Below are 13,675 nucleotides of genomic sequence, written 5' to 3'. Positions count from 1 at the left end.
CAAGGACTACGCGCTAGACGCGCAAATCGCGTGCCTATGCTCACTCCACGACATCGCCGAGCCCGATTGGCCTATGCTCATGATCATCACCATTGGGGTCGTAGACAGTGGACCAGTGTATTATGGACTGACGAATCTCGATTTTGTCTTCATGGCAGCGATAGACGATCTCTCGTTTGGCGCCGTCGTGGAGAACGAGATCGGGATGGTTTTACGAGACCAGTTACAGCTTTCAATGGTGGATCAGTCATGGTGTGGGCAGGCGTGTCCTTCAATACCAGAACCCCGTTGGTCATCGTTCGTGGGACGTTGACTGCCGATAGGTACGTCGACGAAATTCTGGAGCCACACGTCCTGCCTATGCGCACACGCATGGGGGCAAGACCGTTCATTTTGATGCAGGATAATGCTCGTCCTCACACTGCAGTTCGTACGCGAACTTTTCTCCGCGCCAACAACGTAACAACGCTTAATCATCCAGCGATGAGTCCTGATTTGAACCCAATTGAGCATGTTTGGGACATGCTTGGGCGTCGATTGCGGCGAGACTATCCGCAACTGCACAATCTTCATCAGTTGACTCAAGCGTTGTTACGTTGTTGGCAAGGAATTTCGCAACGTGATATTCGACGATGCATCAACATGCAAGAGCGTTTACGAGCTGTGATTCGGAACAGAGGTGGCAATACACGGTACTGAGCAGTTACTGCCGTGCGTACAGAGGTCATTCGGCAGCTGCAAACAGACAAACACGCAGAAAGACACACACACACACACACACACACACACACACACACACACACACACACACACACACACACACACACACACACACACGTGTGTGTGAGAAGCGTAAATCCGACCGAGCAACCTCCACGTGGTACGCTTTGGGTAACGCTAATGCCGGCGGTAAAACAACAGTCGAAAAAAATTGAGAAAATTTCGAATAAAATTTTCGAAAAAAATTGAAATTTTTTTTTTTTCAAATTTCTTGAAAAATCAATCTCTTTGATCGAAAAAATAAAGAATTTTGAAAAAAATTTTTTTCAATGGAAAAATGAATAAAAATCACAAAATTGCTCATAATGGTGATTTTTGCGAAAACACAGAATTTGAAGCTTCTGGGCACTATGAACAAAAAATCGCAGCGCTTTGAATTTCTTAGGGATTTTAGGGGACACTTTGAAGTTAAAAATTACCAACGATATCCTTCGTTCATCCATTTTATCCAAAGTTATACCAAGTTATCCAAATATCCTTAATTATGCGAATTTTTGTCTTTTTTCAGTCCGAGTTTTCAATTCAAAAAAATTTTTTCTTCAAAAGCGGTTTACGTTTTCTTATAGAGAATATTGTGTAGTTTTCAAAACCCTCCTTCGATTTCCTATACGGTCATTATTTCCAGAGTTATTGATTTCCAAAGTCAAAAAAACTTTTTGCTTTGATTGACGATGACTTCGCGGCAAATTATCGTACAGGCTTTTTGATTACGTCAAATTAAAGGGTATTTAATTTACTAAAAGAGCTTTTAAACGAAACAATCGAAAAATTTTTTGAAGCCCGTAGACTTTTTTAAGACGAAAAAAATTTCGAAAAATTTTTTTCAGTAGTTTTCTTAGGATTTCTCCAGACCTGACGATGACAAAAAATTTTCATGGTCATATCTAAAAACTAGACACTCGGAGCTACAATTTGCTTTTTTTTTTTTTTTTTTCTGTGCGATCATTTTCCTCGGAGTTACAGCTCGCTGAAAATCACCAAAAAATTTGGAATTTTTTTTATATCCCTTAATTTTTGTGACTAGTGTATTTAAAAGTAACGACCCAAAATTTGGAAACGTAACAGTAGAATATTTCGTTCATACTTATATTATCCCTAAGCTCAAAAAAGTTTAGTCAGTATCTTAAAGCCCTACAACTCAATAAAATTTGTTGATTTATTTTCGAGTGCTATAAGATGGAAAGGAGCAAAAAAGTCTTAAAATGACGATGAAGGTCAAATGCTTATGTAATCATTTTGCAACAGAGTTATTTCATTGTAATTGATCAATAAGAATGTATTTTCAATGCTCGTTTTAAAAAAAAAAACAACCATTTAAATCTACTTATGATCGCCATCAATCGATAAAATAAGGAATAACGCAGCTTAATTTTTTTGCAGTTATCAGCGATCGTTGATGGAATTTATGCAGATCACGCTCATACAGCAGGCTCGTTTACTTATTTAGCGAGTTCGCAGTTGCTGATTGGTGGTGGCATTGATACTAATATGTTTCACGGCATTAAAAGAATGACGAATTTCGTTGGTTGCCTTCGAAAGGTAAAAACTTTTGTGAATAACTATTAATTTAATGATAATTTTATTAAAAATTATCTTTTTCCACAATTTCATTTTGTAGCGCTTGATGAATTATATCCTTATTATATATGTTCACTATTAAAAGGTAATGAGCTGCTCACCAACAATTTTTTGTTTTCTAGATATAGTTCTATGAATATAAATAATTACACCGGCACACAAAAAAAAAAAAGTTGTCTGTACTTGGGACGCGCCACATATATTCCCATGTAATTTGACCCGCTGAACCCGAATTTGAGGTCCGTTTGGCCCCTACACCCTAGGATTTTGAGAAAACTGTAAAAAACCGAAAAAAAACGGGAAAATTGGGGGTTTTGGTGATTGAAAAATTTTTTTAGATTCTAACTATGCATGATTTTCATGTATTTCGATCTGCTTTATACTTATCTGAAGTGTACTCAGACCAGCAGCCATTAAAAGTCTAAGTAAATCCCGAAAAACCCATGAAAATTGCGAAAAAAACAAAAAATTCCCAATATTGTGATAAAAAAAAATGTATTGAGCTAAATATATGATGATTTTCATGTAGGTTTATCGACGACATATAAATCTCCAACTTTTATAACTCAGACGTCTCGAAAACATCAAACAAATGTGCAAAAACCCCGAAAATTGGAAAAAATCAAATGTAATATAATAAAAATCGAGTTATTATTCAAAATAAATAAAAAAATCATATCATTCGATCTGTGGTGCATAAAAAAAAAAGTATTTCGTCCTAAGACTTAAAAAAATTAATTTTTTCGGAAAATATCATCAAAACCCTTTGGATTTGAATTTTAATTCGTTCTCCGCTTATATCTCACCCTTTTATCTTCAAACGTCCTGCATAAAGGGTTTCTCTTTCGTTTCCTCTCTTCTTCGGGTAAATCTCTCTTCAGAGTCCAACAATGATCTGCCATCATATTTACATCCCACGTTCCTTGATATCGTTTTTCCATCACACTAATGTCTTGATGGAATCTCTCACCTTGCTCTTCACTAAAATCACCAAGATTTTCAGGAAAGTGTGAAAGATGAGAATGTAAATAGTGCAATTTTGTATTCATTAAGCAACCTAAAGTATTATAGTTGTATAACAACTCGTCAACTAAAGTTGCGTAGTTATCACTTTTCGTATTCCCTAAAAATTGCTGTGATACTTCCTTAAAACTTCCCCAAGCTGCTCTCTCAATCTCGTTCATCTCATATTCAAGATTAGCATCCTGGAATAGAGTCCGAATTTGGGGTCCATCAAAAATTCCTTCTTTTAATTTAGCGTCACTTATAGCTGGAAATTTTTCGCCCAAGTACTTAAAACAGTTTCCATCTTTATCCAGAGCTTTGACAAATTGCTTCATAAGGCCAAGCTTGATATGAAGTGGGGGCAGCAAGTACTTGGAAGGATCAATTAGAGATTGTCGCGTAACATTGTGAGAACCAGGATTCAAATTTGTTCTTGTTGGCCATTCTTTTTGAATGTAATGATTCTTTCGGTCTCGGCTATCCCACAAACATAAGAAGCAGGGGTACTTTGTGAACCCTGATTGTTGGCCTAGCAATATTGTTGCAATTTTCAGATCACCACAAACCTTCCATTGATGTTCTGAATAGTTTATTTTATCTAATACAACCTGTAAATTGTCATAAGTCTCCTTTAGTTTAGTCGAATGAGCTACTGGAATCGGTGCCAATAAGTTTCCATTATGAAGAAGCACAGCTTTAAGACTTCGCCTAGAGGAGTCAATAAAAAGCCTCCATTCTTCGTCTTTGTAAGTGTTTGGCTTCAACTCATCGATCAGTCCTTTTACATCTGAACAGTACACAAATGAATTTTCGCTGTCTTTTGTAAAATACTTCCGGAACTCTTTTTCCCTATCACGATAAAAATAAGCTGTTGTATTTTTTAGCTAATAAATTTTTTTCCTTAAAGCTGAGGCTAAATGTTCAGCTTTTACCTTAGATAGTCCTAAGTCTCGTACAAGGTCATTCAATTCAAGTTGATCGAAGACTTCAGGGTCTTTACTTCTAGGAACACCACTCGGGATGTATTCTTCATCCTCAGAATGGATCTCTTCGGGTTCAGGATCGATTTCTTCAAAGTTATCTTCAACTTCCATCTCTTCATGTTCATTCACTGGTTCAGGAGCTGCAGGTTCTTCGACATTCAAAACTTTTTCTGCTGGCACAACTGATGTTACGTTGGCATATTGAATTTTATGTTTGGTTGTCGAAGAAAAACCTGAAACTTCCGTCGTGCAAAAATAGCAGTTTTTTTGACTCGTTGGTGCAGACCAAATCACAGGTTTTGAAAATTTCAAGCACTGTTTACTTTTCGTCTGCTCCCAACGAGTAAGCATCGTGTGACACCGATTGCAAAGTGAATGTGGTACCCAAGTTGCTTCCCAGTTCGTAATCTGGATACCGAAGCAGGTTTCGTAGACATTTTTCAATTTGTTTGAAAAAGATCTACGACTTTTCGTTACTTCAAATTCTCCACATATGTAACAGAAGCAATTGGAGTTTTTGTTACATATGTGAGAGACACTTCTTGTCATATTAAACGCTTCAGAAGCCAAGTCACCCACTAATGAAGAGCTGCAGTCACTTGATGACGACGCCTGCGAGCCTGCTTTCTCACTCTGACCAGACGCCGATACTGGGATTCCGGGTCCCTGCATCGTAAAACACTTATTACTTGTGCCTGCCATGACGGCATTCAAGCCGTTAACCCAGGGACTATGCCAGACGGTCCTGTTGCCCGCCGTCACCACGTGGAGGTGCCATGGTTACAGGCACAAGCATTTAAGCAAGAAATCGATTCTGAGCCCAAAAAGTTCCTAGAAGTGAAAACCCTGAAACATCAGCTTAAAGAAAAAAATTTATTAACTAAAAAAATACAACAGCTTATTTTTATCGTGATAGGGAAAAAAATCTGATAACATTTTTAAAACGGCGAAAATTCATTAGTGGACTGTTCAGATGTAAGAAGTTTGATTGATGAGTTAAAGCCGAACACTTTCAGGACGAGGAGTGAAAGTTTTCCATTGCTTTGTCTAAGCGAAGTCTCAAAGCACCGACTCCAGTAGCTCATTTGACCAAAAATCATTGAAAAGTTTGTGGTGATCTGAAAATTGCTACACTAGTTAAGCCAACAATCTGGTTCACAATATATCCCTTCTTGTATGTTTGTAGGATAGTCACGATCGGAAAATTCCCTACAGTAGAAAAGAACGGCCAACAAGAAAGAATTTGAATCATGGTTCTCACAACGTTATGCGAGAATCTCTCATTAATCCTTACAAGTACTTGCTGCCACCACTTTATATCAAGCTTGACCTTATGAAGCATTTTGTCAAAGCTCTCGATAAAAATGGCAACTGTGTTAAGTACTTGGACGAAAAATTTCCAGCTATAAGTGACAATAAATTGAAAGAAGGAATTTTTTATGTACCCCAAATTCGGACTCAATTCCAGGATGCTAATCTTGAGTATGAGATGCACAAGATTGAGAGAGCAGCTTGGGGAAGTTTTAAGGAAGTATCTCGAAATTTTTTAGGGAATGTGAATACAAAATTGCACTATTTACAATCTCATCTTTCACACTTTCCTGAAAATCTTGGTAATTTCAGTGAAGAAAGAGAAGAAACATTCCATCAAAACATGAGTGGATGTCAATATGATGGTAGATCATTGTTGGACTCTGAAGAGAGATTTACCCGAAGAAGAGAGGAAACGAAAGAGAAACCCTTTATGCAGGACGTTTGAAGATAAAAGGGTGAGATATAAGCGGAGAACGAATTAAAATTCAAATCCAAAGGGTTTTGATGATATTTTCCGAAAAAATTAATTTTTTTTAAGTCTTAGGACGAAATACTTTTTTTTTATGCACCACAGATCGAATGATATGATTTTTTTTATTTATTTTGAATAATAACTCGATTTTTATTATATTACATTTGATTTTTTCCAATTTTCGGGGTTTTTTGCACATTTGTTTGATGTTTTCGAGACGTCTGAGTTATAAAAGTTGGAGATTTATATGTCGTCGATAAACCTACATGAAAATCATCATATATTTAGCTCAATACATTTTTTTATCACAATATTGGGAATTTTTTGTTTTTTTCGCAATTTTCATGGGTTTTTCGGGATTTACTTAGACTTTTAATGGCTGCTGGTCTGAGTACACTTCAGATAAGTATAAAGCAGATCGAAATACATGAAAATCATGCATAGTTAGAATCTAAAAAAATTTTTCAATCACCAAAACCCCCAATTTTCCCGTTTTTTTTCGGTTTTTTACAGTTTTCTCAAAATCCTAGGGTGTAGGGGCCAAACGGACCTCAAATTCGGGTTCAGCGGGTCAAATTACATGGGAATATATGTGGCGCGTCCCAAGTACAGACAACTTTTTTTTTTTTGTGTGCCGGTGTTATTTATGTTAAGGAACTCCCAAAGTATATCATATCTTATCCTAAATAACAATTCATATTTGGTATAGTAATGTTTTTTTTTTCTTTTATGATAAATAGATATTATTAGTATTGCTGCTACAGCTTTGCAAAAAATGAACTTTTTTTTCAGAAAATATACTTTCTGTCAATATTTTTTGAAATTCCTGACATCGGCCAAAAGTTTCAAGATACATGCGAAAATCGCTTTGTTCATCGCGTCGTCAGGAATACCTTCTATAACTTATTGGTTTACCGTTTGCACCTCCATCTTTCCTGGTATAGTGACCATAAAACTAAGAAAATAAGCTAGTCAAATTTTATAATTCTGCATTTGATATCTGTGCAAATCAAAAGAATACTTCAATTACATTTCAACTCTAGATCTAAAAATGCGATTCTACAAAGTGCCCAGCGAAACTTTTTAACTAACAGTTAGTTATTAAATCATAGATATAATCTCATCAAAGATCTTGACAGTACTTCCGACTGCATTGAAATCAGTTTTCAACGCTTCTATTTGAGTCGTGTGCTAAATAACATGAGTTATTCTGAGTAAACTTGGGAGGTAAAAAAGAGAAAACTCACGAAAAATATGTTGTTTTATGTTCTTAGGATATTTTTTTTGTGGAAAAGTATCCAAAATCGTGAGACTCATCGTATATTATTCTAAATTGAAATTTAATAGAGAATGATTTTTAATGGAGTTGACTTAGAGAAAAATAATTTCAAACCTTTCTTGTAGATCGTTTAATTCCCTACAAAAATAATTATCTGTTTTTATCACACAAGAACTCGCGGAAATGAATTAAAATTCGAAAAACAAGGAATTCCCGTGTCATTCAAATGAAAAATCAATAATCATGTGCGCGTAACAGGCTACCAGCTTCGATAGTATGACTATCAGGGTGGGAGTCAGTCGCAGAACTTCTGGTAAGGTAGAGTGCGGAGTTATCGAGTGATCTGGCGTGAACACTCGATATTTAAGCAACAAATGCAATACAAAAAAAAACCATTCGGCAGCAGAAATGGGATTAGATATCATTTACGTACAGAAAATAATATAATGTTGTTATAATATAAATATAATATGTTATATAACAAAAACTATCAGAAATTAAATAAAAAATCAACTTGTATACCTTCCTAAAACGTCAAAAATTTTGTCATGATTTTAACAATGAATAAAAAAAAACCACTACAATCGTAAAATTTCATTAAAACTATGCTTTCATTCCTATAATAAACGACTAAAGTAAATGTATAGGTATGGAAAAAAGCTCATCTAATAAGGTTCAAGATCTGATCCATACAAATAAGAAAACATAAGGCATTTCAAAGTTACTGAACCGAGAACAAAAAAAAAGGAAATTTTTAGCAAATTTTCAACAGCTTGAATAAGCGTTAATAGGTAACTCATAAAATAGAGGAGATCAAATAGGTACAGAAATTAAAGGTTAATAACTAAACTGTATACAGATAAAATCTGTAAGATTTTATCCACAGAAATGCGAATAATTGATACATTCTGAAGTTATTTCAAAAAGAACCAAAAAAAGTTTCATTCATTAGGCTGCGAATATAGGAGATATACAGAGGTTATGATAACATATATATATATATATATATATATATATATATATATATATATATATACAGGGTGTCTCTGAAGTGGCGGGAGTAATTGTTGGGGTCGATAGAGAAAAAAATACTGAATCGAAAGTTCCTGAGCCAAAAATTTTTTTGGGCCATAGAATTTGAGTTATGAATTAAAAACGATAGCCAATCAGAAGCGCGCTATTCGAGAAATGAAAATGAGCGGGGAAGTAGAGGAGACGCGAGAGTGAGATGCTGCAATAGCAGCTTACTCGCTCACACAAAGCCGAGCATGAGAGGGGATTGTGACGCTATGAGCCGAGTACGTAAGTGTGAATGAGTGGATGTATGAGGTCGCAAGCGGACGGCTTAATGTATGAGTGTGTGTCCGTGTATCGCAGCATTATTGGAGGCGTTGTAACGCTGAATTAAAGCTAACCGGGTACTCTAAGACAGAGGAAAAAATTTTTATTTTTATTTTTATTCGAAAAAATTTAATAAAAAAATAAAAAGGCCCAAGATTTAACCAGACCCACAGAAACGGAGAGTAAATTTTTAATTCTCATTTATTTTGCTGGGGATTATTTTCAAATACAAAAAAAAAAAAAAGGCTAAGATTCAACTGGAATCCAAAAAGAGATGGATGAAAAAATTTTATTTTTTATTTTAATCAGCAAAATTATTTTTCTTTAAAAAAGAGCCCAATCTCGACTGGAGCAAGAAAAAATGATTGAAAAATTTTATTATTAATTTTCAATCAACAAAATTATTATAAAAAAAATGGGCCCAAGTCTCAACCGGACCCAAACAAACGGATAAAATTTTTATTACTTACTTAATTTGCTGGAAATTATCTTTAAAAACGAAAAAAATGCCCAAGACTCGATCGGATCCAAAAAAATAACAGTACAAAAATTTTTTCCTTATTTTCAATCAGCAAAATTGTTTCTTTTAAAAAAGGCCCAATCTCGACTGGAGCAAAAAAATGATTAAAAAATTTTATTATTAATTTTCAATCAACAAAATTATTTAAAAAAAAAAAATAGTCCGCAGACTCAACCGGACCCAAACAAACAGATAGATAGTTTTAATTACTTATTTATTTTGATGGGAATTATTTTAAAAACGAAGAAAATCGCCCAAGACTCGACCGGACCCAAAAAAAAAAATAAATTGAAAAATTTTGTTTTCATTTTCAATCAGCCAAATTAATTTCTTTTCGAAACAAGGCCCAATCTCAAACAGACTAAGAGAAACTAATTAAAAAATTTTATTTTTATTATTAATCAAATATTATTTAAAAAAAAAAATAAGCCACAGACTTAACCGGACTTAAACAAACGGATAGAAAATTTTTATTACTTACTTAATTTGCTGGAAATTATCTTTAAAAACGAAAAAAATGCCCAAGACTCCATCAGACCGAAAGGGAGATGAATAAAAAAATTTTACTATTCATTTTTAATCATCATAATTAACTTTTTTATATAATAAAAGGCTCAATTTCGACCGGACCCAGAAAAAATGATCCAAAAATTTTATTTTTATTGTTGATCATCAAAACTAATTAAAAAAACAAATGAGGCCCTAGACTCAACTGGACCCAAACAAACGGATAAATAATTTTTATTACTTATTTATTTTGCAGGAAATTATTTTTGAAAACGATAAAAATGCCCTAGACTCGACCAGACCCGAAATAAAATAAATTGAAAATCTTTGTTTTTCTATTTTTAATCAGCAAAATTATTTTCCTTTGAAAAAGGGCCTGATCTCGACTGGAGCAAGAAAAAATAATTGAAAAGTTTTATAATGAATTTTTAATCAACAAAATTTTTTAAAAAAAATAGGCCCCAGACTTAACTGGACCCAAACAAACGGAAAGAAAACTTTTATTCCTGTTTTTTTGTTGGGAATTATTTTTCGAAACAAAAAAATTGCCCAAGACTCGACCGGACCCGAAAAAGATAAATCGAAAAATTTTATTTCTAAATATTAATTAACTAAATTATTAAGAAAAAAAAATAGACCCAAGACGCAGCAGGACCCAAATAAACGGATAGAAATTTTTATTACTTGATCACCAAGATTAATTTTCCTTGAAAAGAAAGGCCCAATCTCAAACAGACTTCGAATAACTGATTGAAAAATTTTATTATCAATTATTAATTAACAACATTATTCTTAAAAAAATTAATAGGCCCCAGACTCAATCGGACCCAAACAAACGGATCGAAAACTTTTATTTCCCATTCATTTTGCTAGGAATTATTTTTAAAAACGAAAAAAATGCCCAAGACTCGACCAGAGCCAAGAATAGAAGAATGCAAAAAAATTTATTTTCTCTTTTCAATAACAAACAAAAATTTATTGAACAAAAATCAGCCTAATCTTGACAAGACGATAAAAAACTGATTGAAAAAAATTTATTATCAATTATTAATTGACAAAATTATTTCAAAAAAGAAAATAGGCCCCAGACTCAACCGGACCAAAACGAACAGATAGAAAATTTTTATTACTTATTTCTTATGCTCGGAATAATTTTTGAAAACAGAAGGAATTGCCCAAGACTCAACCGGACCCAACCAAACGGATGGAAAACTTTCATTTCTCATTTATTTTGCTGGGAATTATTCTGTAAAATAATTTTTCAATTAATCGTCAGGTAAAATGTCAAAAATAAATTAAAACAAACATTGAACTCAAGTCCCAATAATTTTGATATTTTAATTAAAATTATTTTTTAATTAATTGACAGGTAAAATGTCAAATAAGGAATTGAAAAAAATCGCTCTCGAGTCCTGATAATTTTGATATTTTTATTAAAATTATTTATCAGTTAATTAACAGGTAAAATGTCAACTAATAAATTAAAAAAAAAAATGAACTCAAGTCCGAATAATTTTGATATTTTAATTGAAATTATTTATCAGTTAATTGACATGTAAAATGTAAAAAAATATACTAAAAAAAAATCGCTCTCGAGTCCTGATAATTTTGATATTATTATTAAAATTATTAATCACTTAATCAACAAGCGAAATGTCAAATGATAAATTAAAAAAAAATTGAACTCAAGTCCGAATAATTTTGATATTTTTATTAGAATTATCTATCAGTGAATTAACAGGTAGAGTGTCAAATTATAAATTAAGAAAAAATTGAACTCAAGTCCGAATAATTTTGATATTTTTATTAGAATTATCTATCGGTGAATTAACAGGTAGAATGTCAAATTATAAATTAAGAAAAAAATTGAACTCAAGTCCATTGTTTGTCCAGTTGATTCTGGGCCCTATTTTTTTTTCAAAATAATTTTCTCGATTAATAATAAAAATAAAATTTTTCAATCAGTTTCTTCTAGTCCGGTTGAGATTGGGCCTTTTTTTAAAAGAAACAATTTTGCTGATTGAAAATAAGGAAAAAATTTTTGTACTGTTATTTTTTTGGATCCGATCGAGTCTTGGGCATTTTTTTCGTTTTTAAAGATAATTTCCAGCAAATTAAGTAAGTAATAAAAATTTTTATCCGTTTGTTTGGGTCCGGTTGAGACTTGGGCCCATTTATTTTTTTATAATAATTTTGTTGATTGAAAATTAATAATAAAATTTTTCAATCATTTTTTCTTGCTCCAGTCGAGATTGGGCTCTTTTTAAAGAAAAATAATTTTGCTGATTAAAAATAAAAAATAAAATTTTTTCATCCATCTCTTTTTGGATTCCAGTTGAATCTTAGCCTTTTTTTTTTTTTTGTATTTGAAAATAATCCCCAGCAAAATAAATGAGAATTAAAAATTTACTCTCCGTTTCTGTGGGTCTGGTTAAATCTTGGGCCTTTTTATTTTTTTATTAAATTTTTTCGAATAAAAATAAAAATAAAAATTTTTTCCCTCTGTCTTAGAGTACCCGGTTAGCTTTAATTCAGCGTTACAACGCCTCCAATAATGCTGCGATACACGGACACACACTCATACATTAAGCCGTCCGCTTGCGACCTCATACATCCACTCATTCACACTTACGTACTCGGCTCATAGCGTCACAATCCCCTCTCATGCTCGGCTTTGTGTGAGCGAGTAAGCTGCTATTGCAGCATCTCACTCTCGCGTCTCCTCTACTTCCCCGCTCATTTTCATTTCTCGAATAGCGCGCTTCTGATTGGCTATCGTTTTTAATTCATAACTCAAATTCTATGGCCCAAAAAAATTTTTGGCTCAGGAACTTTCGATTCAGTATTTTTTTCTCTATCGACCCCAACAATTACTCCCGCCACTTCAGAGACACCCTGTATAATCATATATATATATATATATATATATATATATATATATATATATATATATATATATATATATATATATATATATATATCTGCAGTGGTAGCTATTGGGACATTTTTTAGCAAAAATGGCTGGTTTCAGGACATTTGTAGCATGTCAGGACCGTCCTGAAATCCAAATATGTACAGTGATATATTTCAGGACGTCCTGATAACTACCTTTTGGCACATTCTAGGACTTAGATGGGTATATTTTTATTTGTATGTACATCCGAATGTATATACATTATCGGTCTAGGTACATAAAGTAAATGGTATTTTTCAGGACATTTTCGGTTATCATATTTTTTTAATGCATTGTACAACTGAGTCATGTACGTTATATTAAACCTTATTAAATCGCAATCTTATACCGCAAATTTATTGAGTAAAGGTCTTTGTTCCATCTTTTGAGATTTTTCATTGATAGGTTTTATTAAGGGTAAAAATCACTCAGACTTTCACTATTATTTCGTAGACTGAACGATTTCTTACCACAAAAATAAAATTTCCTATTTAATAGAAAGTTAAGTTCTCTACTTTGTTCTTTGAACTTTACCCTACTGTAGTGCTGGAAATGAAGTCTCAGTTTTAATTGATGTACATGAAAAAAAGCAGTTAACTGAACGTTTGCGACTTAGCGTAGTGGATTGAGACTAAGCTTTTTAAAGTTACGGTCACGGATTTGATCCTAATAAAAATTTCCAAATTTTTTATGTACACTAGTCACAAAAATTAAGGGATATAAAAAAAATTCCAAATTTTTTGGTGATTTTCAGCGAGCTGTAACTCCGAGGAAAATGATCGCACAGAAAAAAAAAAAAAAAAGAAAATTGTAGCTCCAAGTGTCTAGTTTTTAGATATGACCATGAAAATTTTTTGTCATCGTCAGGTCTGGAGAAATCCTAAGAAAACTACTGAAAAAAAATTTTTCGAAATTTTTTTTCGTCTTAAAAAAAGTCTACGGG

General features: G+C 33.0%; 1 protein-coding gene and 1 long non-coding RNA gene across 2 annotated transcripts in view; one reads left to right on the top strand and one right to left on the bottom strand.

Annotated features, from left to right (window-relative positions):
• Positions 1-13,675, top strand: part of LOC141526874 (neurexin 1-like) — a 703,605-nt gene that overhangs the window by 128,955 nt on the left and 560,975 nt on the right. Inside the window, exon 4 of the mRNA XM_074242012.1 lies at positions 2,161-2,319. Coding sequence (XP_074098113.1) covers positions 2,161-2,319 — 159 coding nt within the window. The remainder of the gene's footprint in view (positions 1-2,160; positions 2,320-13,675) is intronic.
• Positions 1-13,675, bottom strand: part of LOC141526878 (uncharacterized) — a 254,810-nt gene that overhangs the window by 46,224 nt on the left and 194,911 nt on the right. The gene's annotated exons all lie outside the window — the stretch shown is intronic.

This window comes from Cotesia typhae, unplaced genomic scaffold (genome assembly GCF_013202065.1).
Source record: "Cotesia typhae breed Kobodo isofemale line unplaced genomic scaffold, CoteBio_Ctyphae contig_37, whole genome shotgun sequence".
NCBI lineage: Eukaryota > Metazoa > Arthropoda > Insecta > Hymenoptera > Braconidae > Cotesia > Cotesia typhae.
Note: the sequence above shows the minus strand (reverse complement) of the source record. Positions and strands in the feature narration are given on the sequence as shown.